At 43.1% G+C, this 23,001-nt stretch overlaps 1 protein-coding gene and 1 long non-coding RNA gene across 6 annotated transcripts in view; one reads left to right on the top strand and one right to left on the bottom strand.

Annotated features, from left to right (window-relative positions):
• The window catches only part of LOC106028988 (uncharacterized), a 59,261-nt gene that overhangs the window by 14,029 nt on the left and 22,231 nt on the right, over nt 1–23,001 (bottom strand). For all 3 annotated transcript variants that reach the window (XR_010049313.1, XR_010049314.1, XR_002792764.2), the window contains 2 exons: nt 6,829–7,050; nt 6,388–6,531 (listed from right to left, as the gene is read on the bottom strand). This is a non-coding gene — a long non-coding RNA (uncharacterized LOC106028988). The remainder of the gene's footprint in view (nt 1–6,387; nt 6,532–6,828; nt 7,051–23,001) is intronic.
• On the top strand, nt 6,381–20,346 carry Naca (nascent polypeptide associated complex subunit alpha). Of its 3 annotated transcripts, XM_063254954.1 has the most exons (9): nt 7,006–7,096; nt 7,247–7,318; nt 10,766–16,861; nt 17,998–18,083; nt 18,246–18,323; nt 18,789–18,935; nt 19,278–19,406; nt 19,921–20,043; nt 20,226–20,346. In XM_063254954.1, the coding sequence occupies exons 2-9, from the start codon at nt 7,249–7,251 to the stop codon at nt 20,238–20,240; spliced, it is 6,744 nt and encodes a 2,247-aa protein (XP_063111024.1). In that variant the 5' UTR covers nt 7,006–7,096; nt 7,247–7,248; the 3' UTR covers nt 20,241–20,346. The 3 variants fall into 3 exon arrangements, with proteins under 3 accessions (XP_003476224.2, XP_063111024.1, XP_013014648.2); XM_003476176.4 differs by lacking the exons at nt 7,006–7,096; nt 10,766–16,861 and adding an exon at nt 6,381–6,470; XM_013159194.3 differs by lacking the exon at nt 10,766–16,861 and having other exon boundaries at nt 7,078–7,096.

The raw sequence follows: 23,001 nt of genomic DNA, 5'->3' as shown, positions 1-23,001 counted from the left end.
AAGTCATAGACACTGAATTATACCTGGAATCAGTTGCTGATTTTCCTTTTGTTTTCAGTGGTCAGACAACACCCTACTACCTGTCTTTGCTTTTTCGGTACTGAAGATTGAACCCAGGATCTTTACCCTGAGCTACATTCCCAACTTGCTTCCTTTTTCTTTTTTCTTTTTTTTTTTTTTTTCCTCTCCCCCAATCCCTTTTTAAAACAGATTCAGGGGCTGGGGATTTAGCGGCATAAGCGCCTGCCTTGCAAGCAGGCAGTCATGAGTTTGATCCCTGGTACCGATAAAAAGGAAAAAGACAAAGAAAAAAAAGACAGATTCACTAAGTGACCCAGGTTAAGCTTGAACATTCACTCTTCCTCACAGGTATATACCACTATGACATTTTCTTTTTTTTCACTATGACATCTTAAAATTGTTTTAAACTGACCAGTTCAATCTACCAAAATTTTAATTCAAAAAATATAAGTTACTACATGAACAGTATTAGGCCCCAGCCAAGAGTGAGTTTTTACAACTACTGTATGTCTTTTTTCCTTCAGAGAACAACTGAATTAGTAAACCATAAAGAACCATCTTAAAAAAAATAATAAACTTAACCAATATAAAATCTGCTAAAAAAAACTGCTATAGCCAGACATGATAGTGCAGCACTCTGGAAGGCTGAGGCAGGAGGATCACAAATTCAGGCTCAGTCTAGGCATTTAGTGAAACCCTGTCTCAAAATAAGGGCTGGGGGTGTAGCTCATTGGAACAATGTTTAACTGATATGCTTGAGACTATGGGTTCTATTCTCAATACAAAAAAAAAAAATTGTCAAAACTTGGACTTTTTATATAACTATATACTTAAGTTTTAAATTTTGTGTAATAGATGTTAAAGTGATAGGTTTGGCTTGCCTGCTTCTATAGCCAATCTAAATAAAGTCATTCTAGCATACATTTGGTTTACAGAGAAACATTGAGAAGCAAGCTGTCAAAAGAGTGATTCTCAGGGGCTGGGGATTTAGCTCAGTAACATAAATGCCTGCCTTTCAAGTGTGTGGTGGTGAGTTCCATCCCTGGTACTGATAAAAATCCCCAGTACCAATAAAAAGGAAAAAGATTTAAAAGAAAAGATAGTGGTTCTGTGGCTTCATAAAAACTTCCCTTTATATTTCCTTTAATGTTGTTTCTTCTATAGTCACACATTTTTTTAACCTTTTGGTTTACATAAAATAGACTAGTTAACACACTGAAATGCTTTGCATTTTTTTCTTTTGTTATGATGTTTGTTGGCTTTTTTTTTTTTTTTTTTTGTATTTTTACTGGTACCAGGAATCAAACGACTGCAGGCTTGCAAGGCAGGCGCTTATGCTGCTGAGCTAAATCCCTAGCCCCAATGTTTGCTTTTTAAGACAAGGTCATACTATGTAGTGCAAATTGGCCTTGAACTCACTACACAACCCTGGTTGGTCTCAAACTTGGCAGTTCTGCCTCATCCTCCTGAGTACAAGGATTACAGATGCGTCCTGTGTCTTTTCTACTTTTTTTTTGGTCTTTTCAAGACAGGGTTTCACTGTGCAGTTCAGGCTGGCCTTGAGCTCACTTTGTAGCCCAGGCTGGTCTTGAACTCAAGACAATTCTGCCTCAGCCACCCATGTGCTAAGATTACAGTCATGCACCACCATGCCCAGTGTCCTTTTCTACTTTTTAAGAAAAAATATTAAGGGTTATTGTGTAAAATGTCTCATTCTTTGAGCTTCTACACTATGGATTATTTGGTCTTCAAGTTTTTTTTTTTTTTTTTTTAATTTTAATCAGTACCAGGGATCGAACTCATGACTGCCTGCTTGCAAGGCAGGTACTTATGCCGCTGAGCTAAATCCCCAGCCCCGGTCTTCAAGTTCTTAAAGTGGGTCAATTGAAACTGAAAAGTAAAGGCTCAGTCCATTTAAAAACTCAGTAACAGTAGAAAGACTTGTATGCTTTTTTTTTTTTTTTTTTTTTTTGTCTTTTTCATTTTTATCGGTACCGGGGATTGAACTCACGACCGCCTGCTTGCAAGGCAGGTGCTTATGCCGCTGAGCTAAACCCCCAGCCCGACTTGTATGCTTTTAACTGGAAACATTTTAAGCTTCCATTATAACTTTGTAAAATGTCTAGCACTAAAGTATTTTAATGCTTTAATATTAAAGCCCTTGGATAAAAGCTGGTATTCTGGCCCATAAAAGCATTAATTAAAAACCAAACTCAAGGACACACCTATAATGCCAGCACTCTGGGATGCTAAGGCACAAGGATTAGAAATTAAAATCTACCCTGAGTGATTTAATAACACAGCAAGACCCTTTCACAAAATAAGTAATTATAAAGGGATAGGGCTATAGTTTAGTGCAAAGGCCATGGTTCAACCCCTAGTACCACACAGAACAGAATTGTGAAAAACTGTTGACCTTTTACCTTCATTTGCCAATCCACTAATAGACTATAGAAACAAAGGGTTCAGCAACAGCTTCTACCTCCAAATTTACCAATTTTTTTTTTTTCTTTTTGAGACAGGTTTTGCTATGTCCAATTGAGCCTGAACTCACTATAGAGTCCAGGCTGGTCTTGGACTCTTAGTAGTCCTCCTGCCTCAGCCACCCCAGGACTGGGACACAGGTGTGCACCACCATGCCCAGCTTCAAACTTGCCAATTTATAAAGAAACCCAAAAACTGGATGTGGTGGGAAATGCCTATAATCCCAGCACTCTGCGAGGCTGAGGCCAGAAGATCCAGAGTTTAGGCTAGCCTGAGCTATAGTGACACCCTGTCACCAAAACTGATTAAAAAAAAAAAAAAAAAAAAGCTAGGTGCAGTGGTGCATGTGTGTGATCCCAGCTTTCTGGTAGGCTGAGGCAGGAGGATTGCAAGTTCCAATCCATAGTGAGTGATGATAGCAGTACTCTTTCTCAAAAATGAAAAAGGAAGACCCCTGGAGAAATCACCTGTAATCTCAGCACTCTGGGAGCTGCGACAGGAGACTGCTGAGAGTTCAAAAGCCAGTCTGAACTACATGAAAAAACTCTACCTCACAAAGCCAAGCGAGGTGGGTAGGAGGTAAGACATAGGTTCAATCCCCAGTACTCCAAAAAAAGAAAGTTCATTCCTTGGTTAGTCATTAAGACTGAAAGTTAGAAAAAGCCCATGGGCTTGCTGTCAGGATGTAATTTTATCTAGAGACAATTAGCTATTTTTTACCTGTTTTCTAAAAGTAAAGGGGCTGCAGTGAAAATCTTACAGATCAGGTAGATTAAGTAGAAATTAATTCTATCCACAGTACTCTAGTAGTAATAATAAGTACTTTTGATTTGTTTGTTTTTTGTTTTTATCAGTACCAGGGATCAAACTCAGGATCATGTGCTTGCAAGGCAGGTGCTTACTCCCCTGAGCTAAATCCCCAGCCCCATAACAAATACTTTTTTTTTTTTTTTTTTTTTGCCTTTTTCCTTTTTTATCGGTACCAGGGATCGAACTCACAACTGCCTGCTTGCAAGGCAGGCGCTTATGCTGCTGAGCTAAATCCCCAGCCCCACAAATACTTTTAAAGTAATATGCATTATCTAATTTCATCTTCCTAATAATCCTATAAAGTAGGTATTACTGCCCTCTTTTTTGTTGTTATTTTTGTTTTTGGTACTAGGGATCGAACTCACAAACTCACACTTGCCAAGCAGCCACTTATACCACTGAGCTAAATTCCCAGCTCATTACTGTCCTCATTTTACAGAATAGAAACTGAAGCAAAAACATTGCCTAGAATGGCTGATTATGGTGGGATCCATCCATAATCCTAATATTTGGGAGGCAGAGACCAGAGTCTCAAATTCAGATGCATTTAGTATGTCTGTTGTAACATAGGACTGACATTGAACTATAAAATAGTAATGTTGGGGCAGGGATTTAGTTCAGTGGTTCAATCCCCAGTACCAAAAAAATAGTAATGTTTAAATATAATAACCAGGGATTTAGCTTAGCGGCATAAGTGCCTGCCTGGCAAGTGCGAGGTCCTAAGTTCTATCCGTACTAACAAAACAAAACAAAAAGATATATATATATATATATATATATATATATATATATATATTCATGTTAATATTTAAATAATATAAATTATAAGTATTTGTAAATATTCAACTAGGTACCTTTGGATGAGAGATAAACACCTGTGTAAACATGAACTTGAATGACTTATTGTCAAATGACCAGAGTACAGACACAATGTATGAACAAGGTGCACACTTGATAACAGACATGGTTGTGTCTAATGTGAATCTTCAGAATTTAACACATCATGCTGTAATGGACATACTTAATGCACTCAAGTGAAATTAATGTTTTCTGAATTTTGGTGCCCACAATTTTTTGTTGCTTTCATGAGGACCATATTCTTAAGTCATCATTTTTAGCAGCACTCCTGTCTCATAAGTCTTCAATTAACACCTGATTTAATGGAAACTTTGTGAAGCCCAGCCTGCAGGAGGTTGTGACTTGGGTGAAGTCATGGACAGCCATGTTGCCAAGGCACTACAAGCAGGCTAACTCTACAAGAAGTGCTCAATTAAAAGAGTTCTATTAGCTGGAGATTTAACTCAGTGGCATAAGCATCTGCCTGGCAAGCACAAGGTTCATGAGTTCAATCTCCAGTACAAAAAAAAAAAAAAAAAAAAAGAAAAAATGAAAAGTTCTTTTGCTGGACATAAGAGATTGGACCCAAACGTTCTATACGAAATGGAGTTGAAAGAAATTCAAGTCAGAATTTGAAACTTATAGAATGATGATGTTCCAGAATATGACGACTGTATTTGAAAAAACGTAGTTCATTTTTTGAGACAGGGTCCCACTTTGTAGTGCAGGCTGACCTTAAACTCACTATATAGCTGACTGGCCTCAAACTCCCAGTAAGCCCTCCTGTTTCAGCCTCCCTCCCAAGTACTAGGACTAGGCATGAGCCACCACGCCCAGCTAAATATAATTTTTGTACATGAATAAATGTAGATTATTGTATTGGGGGGGGGGACATTCTTTGAAAATAAGCCCTACTGCATTTTTTGGAGCAAAAATTAAGCCAGGCTTTAGGTAGGTGCAGTGGTGCATGGCTGTCATCCCAGCACCCAGAAGGCTGAAGCAGGAGATTGTGGCAAGTTTGAGGCCAGCCCGGGCAATATAGGGAGTTCAAGGCCAGCCTGAACTATAGTGAGACCCTGTCTCCCCAAAAAAGCAAAAAAAAAAAAAATTTGAAAGAAAAAGCTCAGGCCTTATTTTTCAGGGAAATACAGTATTATTATGACCCTGTCTCTAAATCAGAACTGAGGCAGGAGAATCAAATTCTTGCCCAGCATGGACAATTTATCAACCGAGTGTGACCCTGTCTTAAAATTTAAAAAATAATAATAATATTAAAGGCTAGGGATATAACTTAGGGCAAAGACTCTGGGTTTAATCCCAAGTACTGCAAAAAAAAAAAAAAAAAAGCCTGAAGTAACCCAAATAATATTCAGGAAACAAAACGTGGCTTCAGAATCTGCATGATGGGAAGAAAAAATTTATAACTTCCTATTCCTGGTAAATTAAAAAGTAGCTTTCCGAGCATTTTAAATTTTCACTGGTTCCTTTAAAAGACAGCAGGAATCATCTTCAAGCCATTAGACCAAATAGTTTTTAGTTGATGTAGGTAGGCCGGGCTCGTATTTGCTAAGTCCTTTTGTAGAGCTGACATGGTATGAAAGTCAGCAGCCTTTTCATGAACAAAACACTGGCTTCACATTCTACTTTTCAAGCATCTTTTACAAAAAAGCACAGGGTCTCAGCGGCAAAAGCGTCGGCCTGGCAAGCGCAAGGTCTTTAACTTCGGTCCCCGGTACCAAAAAAAAGCACAGGTTCTTAACTTGTGGTCCTGTGTACCTAGAATGGATGAATTTCCCAAAATAGCAGGCAAAAACAATTGTTATATGTGCCCCCAGCTTTAAAATGATTTCAATATCGTTTTAAAACAGTTCACTCCAATAATAAGGTTGACTTAGGTCACTTCTACTATCCAACGGTGGAAATTCAATTTCTGTGGCATCCTTTTTCTGCATTTGAGAAAGGGGAAATCAAAGACTGTAATTTAAACGGCTACCGCAGCTTTGCCAACCGGTATCTTCCATTAGGGCGTTAAACACGCTCTCCGGAAAGGGCCGAGGTAGCTTGTAGATCGGAGAGCCCCTGCCAAGCCCGCACGTCCAGTTCTCAATTCTTAACCTTATTTAGAGATCGTCACCACCCCCTCCCTGGGAACTGCGGGACTGATCGCAGGATAAACGAACTGGCCGCAGGCAGCTCCTGACCCGGAATTGGATCTTGGTCCCGCCCCTTCCGCACCTGACTTCCTTCTGCAACAGGCGTGGGTCACGCTCTCGCTCGCTCTCTTTCTGCCGCCATCTTGGTTCCGCGTTCTCCGCACAGTAAGTGTTGTCTGCGCTTTAACTCTCTATCCACGGCCATCCTCCTTTCCTGTGGGCTGACCTGCCCCGGGGAGATAGAGTTTAAAGAGAGTTGGAGTGTTTGTGAGGCCACAGGGCTTCCTACTTTTCCCTGGACCAACGGACAAAATGGGGTCTGGGGTTGGTGTATTGGCAACAGCAGGGCATAAGGGCCGCGGGTCCGGGAATGGAGTCTGCGCATGGGGACGTGGGAGCCGTTACAGTGTTAGCGACGGAGACGTCGTTGGGAATGGCTTGACATGAATCTGGAGTAGGTTAAGGGTCACAGCCTTTAAAACCCCAGCACCGTTCCTATTGTGAGGGGAGCGCTGGAACTTACGGCATCCTCTCTGCTTCTCTCAAAAGTCGTCAGAGTACTGGAGGCCCCAGCCCAGGCAGCGTGAGTGTCTGGCGGGGAGCGGGTTCAAGGGTGGCAGCGAAGGACTCTTCTGGTCGGGAACCAAAACGAGAACCTCTCCTTGAGCTGAGAGCGCAGTGGTGATTGTTGGCCTTGTAGGGTCAGGAGTGCGGGACACAACGAACCTGGACACTGAGAAGTCCGCTTTCAATGGAGTAGAGAGACACGATGAGCGAAGATGGTTAGCTTGGTAAAGAGATTAAGGATCGTGTCATATTTCCCCACCTGTTCCCAGCCACCTAACAGCCCTCCTCAGAGTCTTTAAGAATGTTTCACTCTGGTTTGGGCAGGTGACTACATCCCAGTCAATTTAGGCCTCCTTTTTATTCCCTTCCTTCAGAAATGCCCGGTGAAGCCACAGAAACCGTCCCTGCTACAGAGCAGGAGTTGCCACAGCCCCAGGCTGAGACAGGTAGGTTTCCATACCCATGTTACTATTACGATTGACACCTAAGGCTATTTTGCGGGGTAAAGTGACAAAGAGGAAATATATACACATCTGCCTTTTTATAGTTTGTTGTCATTAAAAATTTTTTTTAAAAAGATTGGTTTTCAGCTTTACCAGGAAAGAGAATATTGACTGCTGTCCTGCTAGGACTTCTTTACGAGGAATAAAATCTGTAAAATTTGTGGACCTTAAAAGTTCCCAGCCCTGATCTGAGAGTTATGCCTGCTGCCTCTCAAAGAAGCTGTGCAGGGCCTGGGATTTTTAGCTCAGCGGCATAAGCACCTGCCTGGCAAGCCCAAGGTTGTGAGTTCAAACCCTGGTACCAAAAAAAAAAAAAAAAAAGAAGCTGTGCTATGGAACCACCACCTCATATAGGCATACTAAACCAGGGAAAGGGCTCAGTGATGCTACCTGTAGGAACTGGATGACGCAGCCAGGCTAGGGGGACCTGAAGTTTTTGTGAAGAGCCAGCTGGTTGCAACAAGGTTTTGGATAGCAGAGCTTGGCATTGTGCCTTTGTCACATGTCTGGATGAGTTAAGTGCCCTGGTAAACGTGTCCTGCTGAGCCTCATAGTCTCTGAAAGTCAGTTAATTTCTGTTTTAGAGATTTAGATCTGGAATAGTGCCCAAGACAATTGTCTGGATCCCAAAAGTGAAATCCTTCTGTTTATCTTCAACATTGAAATTAGTGGAGGTGGGTGGGCATGATGGTGCAGGCAGGTATCCCAGTACAGGGAGGATGGCCCCAAGTTTAAGGGCTGCAAAGGAGACTATGTCTCTAAAAGGGGGGCAGGAGGGAGGATTAATAGGTGTACAATGTAGTATGGAGACAAGTTTTCAATTTTGGTTGAATAACTAGAAAGATAGGCAGTGAAAAAAATGTAAAATCTTCTTGTCCTGTCAGTCGTGCAGAACTTAATGAGGGTAATCTTTAAGCCAGTAACAGTGAACCTTTTAAAGCTTTCAGTGATAACAAACAGCTAGCTTAGACACAAGCTGCTTCGACTGTAGACTGTAGAGTCCACCACCTACATGCATCCTTGTCATTTAAAGAGCAGTTTCGGTCTCCTTTTAGAATTAAACTTGTTTATAGTTGAAAGCATTAATGATTCTCCCATCTGTCTGATTTTAGCAGCTGAAGGGATTAATACAGCTGCTGGAAAAAAGGGGGCCCTGAATTGGAAAATGAGCAAGTGAAATCCTTTAGCTACAAGAAACTTGGGAGTGGATAAAGACTTGGTCTCCAAAAATTCTGTGATTTCAGCCCAGTTTCAAAGGTTGCATCATTGAACGGATTAGGATCGTTTGGTTTCTGAATTCTAAACTAATGAGGTTTTGTTTTGTTTGGCAGTACTAGGAATTTAACTCAAGCCTTTTGACTAAGACTAAGCAATATCCCCAGCCCTTTCTTTGCACAGTATGCTGGGGGGAGGGCTCTTAAACTTGGCTTCTTCCTGCCTCTGTGCTGGCCCAGATCAGCACTACCCCATCTGGTTCAATTAGCATTGTTAGTTCCTGAACCAATTCTTAGTGCTTTTAAAACATCTTGATTAGTCTGAGCTTGTACAGTAGGTTTGTTATAACGGACTACCAGTGATAAATGCTCAGGATTTTGTCTGTAACTATAATTAGTCTTATTAGAATGAATGAAGAAGCTAGCTCCAGTCCAGCATGGTGCACAAAACTAATCCCAGCACTATGGAGCCTAAAGCAGAAGGATCACCATAAATTCAAAGCCACCCTAGCTGGGTTTGGTGGTGCATCCCAGCACTCTAGAGGCTGAGGCAGGATCATTGTGAGTTCATGATCAGCCTAAGCTACAAAGTGAGCTTAAGACCAATCTGAACTGCATAGTGAGACTGTCTCAAAAGACAAAAAAAAAAAAAAAAAAAAAATCACCCTGAACTACTTGCACGGCCCTGTTTCCAAAAAAGTTAACTGAAGGAATTGATGATGGTGTCAATGCAGAATATTTTAACATTCCATCTTGAAATCCTGCAAGAAGAAAGCATGTTTTAAATTCTGGTAAATCTATCTGAAAGTATTTGTACAGGAGTCATAAGACTGAATACAAATTTTCAAAGAAAAACTGGTTGAGCCCTCTTTTTTTTCTGTAGTCAGATACTGTAAGGCTTTAAAATTAACTAGTTAAATGAATTTTAAATTCGGATGTTGTCAGTTTTAACTCTCCCAGGCATTGAATATTGTTCAGCTAGTCTACTGATAGCAAATCTTTTAGAGCTTTCAATGATAAATAGCCCACTGTGGAAAGCATGCTGTAGGTTCACCATCACTGACATAGTCTGTTTTTTATCTCCTGAATGAGAAATAGTATTTTTTCCCCTTGTTCAGAAAACCTTTTACTTAGGTTCACTTTAGTCCCAAATGTTGGTCTATTTTGACAAGTGATATACTTTTCCAGACTAAGGAGTTAGATTCTAACATAGTCTTTTCACTTTAGTTTTCTTTCCAAAATAGAACCACAATCTGGTTTAACAAGTTGGGTCAGAGTTTCATAATACAGTCCCTACCCCTGTGACTAAGCTCTCTGTCTCTCTCTCTCTCTCTCTCTCTGAAGGTCTAGTTCATCTTGGATTGATGTGTAAAGACCTTACATTATTGAGTTGATATTCTCAAGAATTTCAAATGTAATAGAATTGAATTATGCCAGGTTCCCCCATGTATGTTTTGTTTTGTTGTAGGTTTTCTGGTACTGGAATCAAACTCAGGATCTTTTGCTTGCCAGGCAGGCACTATGCCAGTGAACTGTATTACATCCCCCCTTCTAAAATTATTTTAAGAGGTTTATTTTTCTAGCCTAGTGAATCCTGGGAATATAAAAAATGCAGGGGGGTTGTTTGTTTTTCTAATTCATTTTTAATTCCCCATCATTATCACTGATTGCTGCCTTGTTTATTCCAGTTTTCAGTGTGATTCAGTTAGTTTTTGATCCTTGGGTAGGCAGGATAGCACAGCTATTCCTGTAATTCTATTGGCTATGAGAAAAGACTTAGAAATAGGATCCATTTCAGGGTCAAAGGGAAGGAAACAACTGGGTTTAAGGAATAGGAGCATAGACCCATTCCTGGACCTGTTCTCCCTGTTTAGAGATATGTTGCCATTAGACATTTTCTCACCTTAAAATAGTTGGTTTATTGTGGTAGAACTTGGAAAGTGTGGGACACGAGAATGATGTACTTTTTCACTTTACCAGTGACTTGTATTTGGGGAAAGATTTGGTGTTGCTTGTCACCTTTGTCTAATCTTGTGTGGTGACCTTCATTCTTAGATCTAAAATCTCATTGTTTCTGTGAGGCATGTTATGCCAAGTTGGACTGCTTAACTCACCTTTTTTTCGTTTGTTTTTTGTTTTTCCTTCCTTCCTTTATCTTTTTGCTTTTATCCTCCAGCTGTGCTTCCTATGTCTCCAGCCTTGAATGTCACTACTGCCTTAGGGCAGCCAGGATCTACCCCTACCCCTCCTTGCTCCTTGGCCCCCCAACAATGCCCCATACCAATTGCAAACCAGTCATCCCCATTTCCCGCTCCCTCTACTAGTAGCTCAGTCTCTTTAGAGGTTCCTTTTCCCCAGCCAGCTTCAGGAATGACCATGCCTTTAGAAACTTCCCCTGACACCCCAACTTTCCTACCACACCTGATAGGACCTCCTATCTCCCCAGCTGCCTTAGCCCTGGCCTCTCCCATGTTAGGGCCAAGTTTGAAAGGTGCCCATTCCTGTTCAGCTCCGTTGGCTCTAGTTGCATTGGCTCCCCACTCAGTTCACAAAAGTTCAGCTGTAGCTGAGTCAGGGTCAGTGACATCTCTGTCAGCTCCCCTCACTGCCTCAGAACCAAAGACCTCTCCCATTCAAGTTCCCTCTCCAGTAGTTCCTAATCTGAAAGATCCTACCCCATATCTTCCAGTTACAGTCAGTGGAATTCCTCCCCACTTTGTAACTCCCTTGGTCTCTAGTGAATCTAGAGTATCTTCTTATCCTCAGATACCACCTATCACTTCTCAGGTTAGAAGTATCCCCGTTTCCCCAGCTCTAATGCCACAAAATCCTTTAAGCTCAAGCCTAAAGGGGCCTGTTGGTTCACCTACTACCTTCTCTCTCTCAACCCAGTCTGTTCCTGCAGTGGCCTCTTCGCAAAAGACTGGAATTCCCAATATCCCCCCAGTTTTCCCCACTTCCCTTAGCACTCATCTTGCACCTTTACATCAAAGTTGTTTAGGCTCTCCTGTTCAACCTTTAGGTCAAACAGGCCCTAGCATTCTGTTAGATTCTATAACGAATACTATTTCCAAAGATCATTCTTCCATGGAGGCCTCTTACCCATCTCAGAGATCTGAGATTCCTCCTCTTCCTTCTAGGAGTGAGCTTATTGCTAGTGCTGCCGCTTCCCTTCCATTCAAAGCTCCCACTTCAACTCTAATTATTTCTGCTGATAAAGGCCAGTCTGCCATCACTAGCGTAACCTGCCACAGTCCTGCTGTCTCCCCAAATGTAGCTACTGTTTATTCATTGTGTCCCTCAGCCTCTCTTATTCTCAAAGGCCCAACTAATACTACTACCTTTGAGGTAGCTACTTGTGTGGCTTCTCCAGTTTCATCAGGTCCCATAAGTGGTAAAGAATCAACTTCTTCTGCCTTGGGTGTGGTACCTATGACTTACAAGGAACTTCCTACTCCTCAGGTGGCAGCTACTCCATCCCAGGCAGGATTCCCTACCAAGAAAGATTCTATTAATCTGCTACCTTTGGCCCTGGCAGGCCCCCAAAATTTTCCCTCTCTTCAGAATGTATCATCTCTGGAAGTAACTTGTGGAGCCACTGTAGCAAAGAAAGGCCTTGTAGGCCCTCTCCCTGTGACTGAGCCAGCTGGTGCTACTGCTGCTGCTCTGGATGTCAGCTCCCCAATCTCTGTAGTTAAGACAGATCCTTATGCAAGCCCAGACTCTACTAGTCTGTTTCTTAAAAGTTCTGATACTGCCCCAACAGTGCTTGATATTCCTTTGGAAAGTGCTGACCCTGTGGGAGTGGCTCCTACAGCTGCCAGAGATACTGCTTCTCCTGCAACTACATCCGGTCCTTTTGTAGGAGCTGTCTTGTCAGCTGCTGAAAACCACCCAGCTAAAAAGGATATTTACACTCCTACTACTTTACCTTTGGTTCCACAGACCTCTGAAAGTTGCCCTGTAGCTCCAGCTGTGAATTTATCCCCCCAGAATGTTTCTGTTTCTGCAGCTACCGTGGTAGAGGCCCCTGAAATTCCTAAGTCTTTGCCTTTTCCCACAGTTGTACCAGCTGACATTTCTCTTGAACAAAAGAAAGTTGGTGATATTTCTCATACCTCAACATTGGCACCTTTGGCTTCCTCCCCTGGAGGGCATCCAAGTGAAGATTCTGGTGCTTCTGTTACTATATCTTACCTGGCTAATTCCCCATCTCCTTTAGGGACTGGTATTTCTCCTCAGTCTAAAAGACTGGCAACCCAGAAGGATTCCACTGTCACTGATAATCTGACTGGAAATGTCTCCAGTATTTCTCACATTGAAGCTTCTTTCCTTCCAGAAGCTAGTCATTCTTTTCAAGACCCTAAAGATTCACTAACCAAAAAGCAGTCTCCTCCTTCCTCTACTCCTTTCCCAGAAGGAACAACACCATGCCCCAAAGAGGTCCCAGCAACCCTCTGTCCCATAGAGGTCCCTGATTCCCCACTTGCAGCTCCAGCATCCCCTAAAAAGGCCCTAACAACCCAGTCCTTCAAAGGGACTCCCACTATCCCAGCCAAGACTCCTTCCTCCCATAAAAAGGACCCTGCAACCTCATCCCTCAAAGCACCCCCCATTGCCCCAGCTAAGACATCTACCTCCCCCAAAAGAGTTCCCATTCCTCTATCTGAGACTGATCCCTCCCCCCAAAACTCCTCAGCAACTGCAGCCCCCAAAGAGACCCCAGCAATCCCCTCTTCCAAAGGAGCCACCGACCCGTCAACTGAGACTGCTCCCTCCCCCAAAAAGGCCTCAGCAACTACAGCCCCCAAAGAGACCCCAGCAATCCCCTCTTCCAAAGGAGCCTCCACTCCCTCAACTGAGACTCCTCCTCCTCCCTCCCCCAAAAAGGCCTCAGCAACTACAGCCCCCAAAGAGACCCCAGCAATCCCCTCTTCCAAAGGAGCCTCCACTCCCTCAACTGAGACTCTTCTTCCTCCCTCCCCCAAAAAGGCCCCAGTAACTGCAGCCCCCAAAGAGACTCCTACAACCCCCTCTTCCAAAGGAACCTCTGCCCCCTCATCTAAGACTCCTCCCTCCCCCAAAAAGGCCCCAGCAACTGCAGCCCCTAAAGAGATTTCAGCAACCCCCTCTTCCAAAGGAGCCCCCACCCCCTCAACTGAGACTGCTCCTTCCCCGAAAAAGGCCCCAGCAACTGTAGCCCCCAAAGAGACTCCAGCAACCCCCTCTTCCAAAGGAGCCCCCACCCTCCTAACGGAAACTCCTCCCTCCCCCAAAAAGGCCTCAGCAACTACAGCCCCCAAAGAGACTCTAGCAATCCCCTCTTCCAAAGGAGCCTCCACTCCCTCAACTGAGACTCCTCCTCCTCCCTCCCCCAAAAAGGCCCCAGTAACTGCAGCCCCCAAAGAGACTCCAGCAACCCCCTCTTCCAAAGGAGCCTCCACTCCCTCAACTGAGACTCCTCCTCCTTCCTCCCCCAAAAAGGCCCCAGTAACTGCAGCCCCCAAAGAGACTCCAGCAACCCCCTCTTCCAAAAGAGCCTCCACTCCCTCAACTGAAACTCCTCTTCCTCCCTCCCCCAAAAAGGCCTCAGTAACTGCAGCCCCCAAAGAGATTCCAGCAACCCCCTCTTCCAAAGAAACCTCCATCCCTCCAACTGATACTCCTCCCTCCCCCAAAAAGGCCTCAGCAACCCCCTCTTCCAAAGGAGCCCCCACCCCCACAACTGAGACTCCTTCCTCCCCCAAAAAAGTCCCAGCAACTCCATCCCTCAAAGGGGCTCCCACTCTCCCAGCCAAAACTCCCTCCAAAAAGACCCCAGCATCTGCAGCCCCTACAAGGGCCCCCACTCCTCTACCTGAGACTTTTCCTTCCCCAAAAAAGGCCCCAGCAACTCCAGCCCCCAAAGAGGCCTCCACTCCCCCACCTGAGATTTCTCTGTCTCCAAAAAAGGCCCTAACAACTGCATCCCCCAAAGAGACCTCAGCAACTCCTTCCAAAGGAATCTCCACTCCCCCAACTGAGACTTCCCTCTCCAAAAAGACTGCAGCTAGTGCAGCCTCCAAGGAGACCAGTGGGGCTCCATTCCCCAAAGGGGTCCCCACCACCACTATAAGTGTCCCAGAAAATGGAGTCCTCAAAGAGACCCCAACAATTGAATCACCCAAAGAGGCTCCCACTGCCCCAGTCAAGACTCCTTCCCCCAAAAAGACTTCAGCAACTGCAGCATCCAAGGAGACACTAACAACTATAACCCCAAAAGGGTCCCCCACCTCCACAGCCAAGACTCCCCCCAAAAAGGCCTCAGCAACTGAAGTTCCCAAGGAGATCCCCACAACTCCATCCCCCAAAGGGGTCCTTACCACCCCTGCTGAAACTCCCCTCTCTCCTAAAAAGGCCTTAGCAACTGCAGCTCCCAAAGAAGTCTTAACAGTCCCATCCCCCAAGGCAGCCTCCATTTCCTCTGGTGTGGTTCCTGCCTCCCCTAAAAAGCCCCCTGCAACTGCAGCCCCCCAAGAGACCCTACCAAGCCCACCCCCCACTGAGGTTCCCACTTTACCATCACAGACTACTCCCTCCCCCAAAAAAGCCCCAGCAACTGCAGCCCCCAAAGAGACTCTGGCAAACACATCTTCCAAAGGAGCCTCCATTCTCCCAGCTCTGGTTCCTCCTTCCCCTAAAAAGGCCCCAGCAGCTGCCACCCCCAAGGAGATCCTAGCAGACACACACCCCTCTTCCAAAAAAGGTCTGGCACCTGCCTCCCCCAAAAAGGCTTCAGGAGTACCAGCCCCCAAAGAGCCTCCCATGCCCACATCAGAGACTCCTCTCTCCCCACAAAAAGCCTCAAGTTCATCCAAAGGGGCCCCCATTACTACAATCCTGGCTCCTGCCTCTCCTAAAAATGCCTCAGCAACTTCAGCCCCCAAAGAGGCCCCAGCCACTCCATCCTGCAAGGAGAACCCTTTTCCAGGCAAAGCTCCCTCCCCCAAAAAGCCTTCAGTAACCTCACCTTCCAAAGGGATCTCAAGTGGCCCATCCCCCCAAAAGGCTACAGAAACCACAGCTTCCAAAGAGCCCCCCACTCCTACAGTGGTGACTCACTCCTCCAAAAAAGTCCCATCAGCCAAAGGGAGCCCCCCTGTCTCAGCCAAGACTCCTTCTCCAAAAAAGACCCCAACAACTGTAGCACCCAAAGAGGGCCCTGATCCCCAAGTTGTGATGCCCAGCCCCTCTCAAAAGGCTCCAGTAACCCCGTTTCCCAAAGGGGTTCAATCTGTCTCATCTGTGACTCCCAACTCCCTTAAAGATGCCCCAGCAAACCCATCCTCTAAAGGAGCTTTCTCTCCTTCAGCTAGTACTCCTCAAAAGACTCCAGCCTCCAAAAGGGCCTCCACTTCCCTAGATGCCACCCCTCTCTCTTGCAAGGAAGGCCCAGCTTTAGCTGTGACTCCTCACTCTCACAAAGAGGCTCCATCCTCTGAAGAAGCCCCTATTTTTCCAGCCACTCTTGCTGCTTCCAAAGGAGCCCCTGCCATCTCCTCTGTGTTTCCTCCCTCCCCTAAAGGCTTCCCTACTTCCCCAGTGTCAGTTCCAAGTACCTTGGGGGCTATTGACCCTCAGGCATTAGAAGGGCTCCCAGAAAAGAAAAGCCCCATAGATACCAAAGAAGTACTTGTTGCCCCAGCTCCAAAAAGTGCATCAATCACTGAGGCTCCTGCTCATAAAGGCACAGGAGCCAAGAATTCTGCCACTGTACCTCTTAAGTGTTCTGATCCCTCTGCTAAAAATGATACTAAAGGATCTCATTCTACCATGGCTGCAGCACCCATTCAGAAAGATTCTTCAAAGACAACAAAAGCCCTCCATATTTCTACAAAAGGCACAGGTTCTCATTCTGCAAAAGGTTCCTTGGCTGCTCCTCCTGAGTCCAAGACATCTACCCCTCTAGCAGCAGTGGCCTCTGACCCTAAAGCTGGATCAGCACCTGTCTCTCCAGCACCCAACCCACCAGTTTCCCTGCCTCTTGCTCCCTCCCCAGTTTCCCCTCTCCTTCCTAAACAGCAGTTTCTGCAGTCCTCACCTGGGCTGGAGTCACCCTCTAAGCCCCCAGCCCCTGCTGATGAGGATGAGCTGCCGCCTCTGATTCCCCCGGAACCCATCTCTGGGGGCATGCCTTTCCAGACGGTCCTCGTCAACATGCCCACCCCCAAACCTGCTGGAATCCCTGTCCCAACCCCCTCTGCCAAGCAGCCTGTTTTGAAGAACAACAAGGGTATTTGCCTTGGTTTGCTGTGTGCATGGTGTGTTGCCCACACCCCTCTTGGGGCTACCCACCAGTACTAACCCAAGGATGCGCCGCTTTCTCCAGTACATTTGCTTGGGTTTGGACATAGTACATAGAATAATAATCTTAAACGCAAAAAGCTCTGGGAATACAAAATTAAATCTTGGTTTTCATTATTTCAGATAGTACTTGGTGTGTTATGTAATATGGTACAGACTGAACTATGTATCTGTGGTCCTTTTTACCTAACACTGCTGACATTGAAAACCAAGACCTACCAGACCTTTAATTTGCTCTAATCTTACACATCACTAACCTTGTCCCTGGGCCTGGGATTTGCTAAAAATATTGGGGACTCTGGAGCTATTTTTTTATTTCATAGACTTAGTAATGACCAGTTGCCCAGGGACTTCCTTTCTTAAAACTGTAGGCACCTAAAGAATGGTGCAGGTAAATGCTTTTTTCTTTCTCAGTAGTCTTTAGTGGTGCTTGGCCTTTCAATTAAGGGAAATAAAATGTGAGATACATTTGAAAGAAATGGGGGAAATCACAGAATCATAAGAGAGGTGACTTTTAGAACTTGACATTGAGGATTTTCCAGAGATACTGATTAGAGCAAATTACTAGTGAATGGTTTGAAAATAAGGCGAAATGTATATACATAATTGTTTCTGGCCTTCTCTGATTTAAGTTTAAAGAAATGAGGAGAAAGCACCCTACCTGCTCTGGCCTGTCATTTTATTGTTTCTTCACTTGAGTATCCAGAGATAACCTTTTGCCAGAATCTTTCTGAGATGATTGAGCTATTGAAGTCCCATAGGTGCTTTGTGGATGACTATACCAAGAAATGAAGATCTTAAAGGGGACAAAAAAATCAATTGTAATACTAAAAATATTCAGTATATCTAGTGATTATCCCTCATTTCTGGAGGTGAGTCTGTAATAGATACATATGTATTAGTGTGAGTTGGGGGGCTTTCAAGTTGGCTTTACACAAGTTAGTGAATTTACATTTAACATTGTAAGGCTTAGCATATAGCAGTGATCTCTAGTCCACACAAGCTATGATATGCATCCTCCTTAAAATCTTTACTGTAGAATTGTAAAGCTGTTTGTCATCTTAGGGTCTGGAACAGAATCTGACAGTGATGAATCAGTACCAGAGCTTGAGGAGCAAGATTCCACACAAGCAACCACACAACAAGCCCAGGTGGATATTCTTTTATTTTACTAAATGGTTGGTGTAAGTGCTGTATGCGGGTTATGGGAGCACTGAAGAACCAGGGCTAAAAAATCTTGGTAAAGGAAAACCACAGAGATAGTGATACCTAGGTCTTAGATTCCATTTAATTCATAGCTGTTTTGTCTTTAGCTGGCAGCAGCAGCTGAAATCGATGAAGAACCAGTCAGTAAAGCAAAACAGAGTCGGAGTGAAAAGAAGGCACGGAAGGTAACATTTTAATTTACAAACAAGTGGTTACAATGAAATAACTTCAGAGTAGAACACTTGCACTGGAATTGTTGGTAGTAGTAAAATATTATTTAGTAACAAGGTACAAAAAAAGTGCATGCATTCTGAAAATTGATTTTCTGACTCTTAATTTGTTTTTGTTTGATTTAGTTTTCAGTTTGTTTGCTTTGGTTTGGTTTTTTGAGTCAGGGTCGTGCTTTGTAATTCAGAGTATCCTTGAACTCACTAGGTAGCCCAGGCTGTCCTTAAACTCAAGGCAGCCCTCCTGCCTCAGCCTCCCAAGTGTTGAGATTACAGGGATGCATCACCACCCCAAGTTGTGTTCTTAATTTGTATAAATTTTTCATAACCCAGGAAAAATATTTGCTTCAGGATGATAACTTTTCCTGTGCTTTTTAAAGATTCTTCTAAGGTTGAAACTTATTATTCTTTTGTATTCTTTAGGCTATGTCCAAACTGGGTCTTCGGCAGGTTACAGGGGTTACTAGAGTCACTATCCGGAAATCTAAGAATATCCTCTTTGTCATCACAAAACCAGATGTCTATAAGAGCCCAGCTTCAGATACCTACATAGTTTTTGGGGAAGCCAAGGTGAGTAAGGTTTTCCTAAACTCTGAAAATTATTGACATTTTGACCTATGTAATTATTTTGGGAGCACTATCCTGTGCATTATAGATATTTAGCCACTTCGTATTCAGTGTGATAACAAAAAAATCTTCAAACTTTGCCAAATAGTCCATGGAGACAAATATCTATAGCTAAGAATCTATACCTAAGCTACTTCTCTTTCTGTGATAATCTAAGTGAGGTATGCATTTTATGATATATAGTAAGTTACCTGAAATAGATTGAGTGACAAATCTGAAAAAGTATTTATGATTTCTTTCTTTACTGTAAAATTATCTCACCTGAGTCTATTCTCTGCCCTGTAGATTGAAGACTTATCTCAGCAAGCACAGTTAGCGGCTGCTGAGAAATTCAAAGTTCAAGGTGAAGCTGTCTCAAACATTCAAGAAAATACACAGACTCCAACTGTTCAAGAGGAGAGTGAAGAGGAAGAGGTATACCAGAAAAGCTTCTGTACTTTTAATCTTCTCTGCTTCATCTACTTATTTAGTCTGTGATGTCAGATTTTTTTTCCCCCCTCTGTACTGGGGATTGAAGCCAAAACTTTGACACTAAACTACCTCTCCTGCTTCAGTCTCCCAGAGTGCAGGGATTATAGGCATGTGCCACTGCACTCAGCTAGATTCTCTGTTTCTTATGTACTCGGTCCCCGCTAAGTTATGTGGCTTTTCATTCATTGTAAGAACAGGATTCAAAAAGATTGTGGCTGGAGGCCAGCCTGAGCTACAGAGTGAGTTCAAAACCAGTCTGATACCCTGCCTTAAAAAGACCAAAAAAAAAAAAAAAGGCCAGACGGAGTATAGCTCAGTGTCACAGTGTCTGCCTGTGCAAAGTCCTGAGTTTCATTCCTGGTCCCTGTCCCCCCCCCCCCCCAAATTACAGCTTCAAAGAATTACTGAGGTTCTTACCTGCAATTTATTAAGCTTCCCTTCCCTTTTCCTCTTTTAGGTTGATGAAACAGGTGTGGAAGTTAAGGACATAGAATTGGTTATGTCACAAGCAAATGTATCAAGGGCAAAGGCGGTCCGAGCTCTGAAGAACAACAGTAATGATATTGTAAATGCTATTATGGTAAGTGTCCATGACTATTCCTTAGCAGCCTCTTACCTGACCAATCAGAGTGACCTTAATCTTCTCTGCCTAATATTAGCCAAATAGGAAGCCCCATTCCAAAACCTATTCTGAGTTGCCTTAAGTTTTAAGACCAGAACTCTCCCAGTTCATCACGTCTAATTATCTTTTTTTTCTTACAGGAACTAACAATGTAATCATCTGAAAAGAGGACTTCTTTGGTGTTTGCAAAAAGGTCACTGCAGCTTGGTTTGAAATTTGTACTGTTTCTATCACTAATAAAGTTATGACTTATTGGATGAACTCAGTGGGTGCTTGGTCTCTTCCCCCAACTCACTCTACCCAAAATTGAAGTCTTCAGTAATTTATTTCAAGACCACCTTTAATCAAAAAGATTTGTTGCCCCAGATTTTCTCTCTCTTTTTTTTTTTTTTTTTTTTTTTTTTTTTTTTTTTTTTTTTTTTTTTTTTTTGTCTTTTTCCTTTTTATCGGTACCGGGGATTGAACTCACGACTGTGTGCTTGCAAGGCAGGCGCTTATGCCGCTGAGCTAAACCTCCAGCCCCGATTTTCTCTATTTTTAAAATCTCAACCTTTTTCACCTCTTTTTTTTTTTTTTTTTTTTTTTTTTTTTCAATACAAGAGTTAATACGGATTTTTTCACCTCTTATAAAGTATTATTATACTAGCCCATGGTGGTCAACAGGCTATTTGCTGTCATTGAAAGCTCCTGGGCACGTGTGGTAGTTTCAACAACACTACTAGGCTGTTAGGACCCTCTTATTTTCAGAGACGACAACAGTACTTTCTCAGTTTGTTTCTTCTCATGTTAACCATTCACAGAATCTGATTCAGCTAATAATTCATGTCTGAATTTAACAGTTTACTTAAAATACTTTGACTTAGGGGCTGGGGATTTAGTTCAGCGGCATAAGCGCCTGCCTTGCAAGCAGGCAGTCGTGAGTTCGATCCCTGGTTCCGATGTAAAAAAAAAAAGAAAAGAAAAAAAAATACTTTGACTTAAATTTTTTTTTTTTTTTTTTTTTTTGGTCTTTTTCCTTTTTATCGGTACCGGGGATCGAACTCACGACTGCCTACTTGCAAGGCAGGCGCTTATGCTGCTGAGCTAAATCTCCAGCCCTGACTTAAAATTTTTAAACTTTACGGTAATCCAAAGCAATAAGCATTTGAGAAGATAACTTTGAATTTTGATCTGATGCTTGGTGGTGCCAGCAGACCATTTAGCCACATAGTCAAAAGGATAAACCAAACAGTAAAGGGTACTATGTTACTAACTTGATACATTAAATGCATTTTCAGTGTGCCATGGAATTACTGGTTTGTAACTCGAGGATCTACCTATGATCACAATCCTATGGCACACAGGCCACAGCAGTTTGTATGTATCATTGAAAGCTCTGAAAGGTTCTCTATCACTGCTCTAAGGAGTTTGCTTTAAGCCAGGCTTGGTACAATCCCAATTAGTTATAACTTGTGTGAAGGCTTAGTGTACCAAAAACGTGGACAAAAAGTGGTTATTTGTAAAAGATGAAAATTGATCTCACAAAGAGGAAGATTGTGACTTTAGTGTAAACATAAGGAATGCAGCATACAGACAATCTAGATTATGTAGATTATAGGTAGCCACAGTTATGATCACAATAAGTGAAAAGCAGAACTATTTCAGACACACAATAGGCTAGTTTATAATAAAAACTTGGAACCCCAAGAAAAGTATGGATTGTCTGAATAATTCAGGAAAAGACTGGGTATATATAGCTTAGCAGCACAGCACCTGCCAACCAAGTGCAACGTGCCAAGTTAAATTCCTAGTACCAAAAGTAATTCAGGGGACACAACTAAAATTTAGAAATGGGAAAGGGTATAGAGGCAGTATTAATTGTAATCCAGCATTTGGGAGGCTGAGGCAGGATCTCCTGAGAGTTTGAGACCACCCTGGACTATATAGCTGAGACCCTGTCTCAAAAAACAGAAAAAACAAATGAGTACATTAGATGGGAATAAGGTATATCAACACCATTTATAATTGTTTGGTTTTGAGACAGGGTAAACTCACAATGTACCTGTGGCTGCCCTGAAACTCAAAGTGATCTGTCTCAGTCAGTGCTGGCCATGTTGGGATTATAAGGCCTGCACCACCACACCCAGCCATCATGGATGACTGGTTTAGACTTTCAGTTGTTGAGTTTGATCTTTCAATCCCTGGTTTGGGAATTTTTGTTTGAGACAGTGATTCCCTATGTAGTTCAGGTGGGTCTCAACTCAAAGTGATCCTCCTGCCTCAGCCTCCTAAGAGGTTACAGATGTATGCAACCATGCCTTACTGATCTTTCAAAGCCTGTAAAAGGAATTATAATGTGAATGAAAGACCAAACCCTAACATTTATTTCCTTCAAAGAGCTTGTCCTTTTTTGTTCCACAGCAGGGAAGTATTCAATAGAGGGGAAGTACAGATTGATGAGTAAAGTTTGATTAAGGATGATTACCTACTTCCATTTCACTTGGAACAGTTTAGACCAGTGATAGCAAACATTTCAGAACTTTCAAGGATACAGTTAGGCATGGTGATGTATGACTAATCACAGTTTGTGTGTGTGTGTGTGTGTGTGTGTGTGTGTGTGTGTGTGTGTTTGTCTTTTTTATCGGTACCAGGGATTGAACTCACAACTGCCTGCTTGCAAGGCAGACGCTTATGCCGCTGAGCTAAATCCCCAGCCCCTCTAATCACAGTATTTAGGAGGCTAAGGTAGGAGAATTGTGATATGAAGCCAGTCTGGGCTATGTAAGAGTTCAAGGCCAACCTGAATGATACAGTGAGACCCTGTCTCAAAAAAAAAAAAAAAAAGAAGGCAAATCAGCCCTCTGTAGCAGGGATGCTGTAGGTTTGCCACCACTGATTTAGATTATTTGAAAGTCACAAAACTGAAAATAGGTCCTT

This window comes from Cavia porcellus, unplaced genomic scaffold, assembly GCF_034190915.1.
Source record: "Cavia porcellus strain 051 isolate PalLab524CR breed Dunkin Hartley unplaced genomic scaffold, mCavPor4.1 scaffold_8, whole genome shotgun sequence".
Taxonomy (NCBI): domain Eukaryota; kingdom Metazoa; phylum Chordata; class Mammalia; order Rodentia; family Caviidae; genus Cavia; species Cavia porcellus.
Note: the sequence above shows the minus strand (reverse complement) of the source record. Positions and strands in the feature narration are given on the sequence as shown.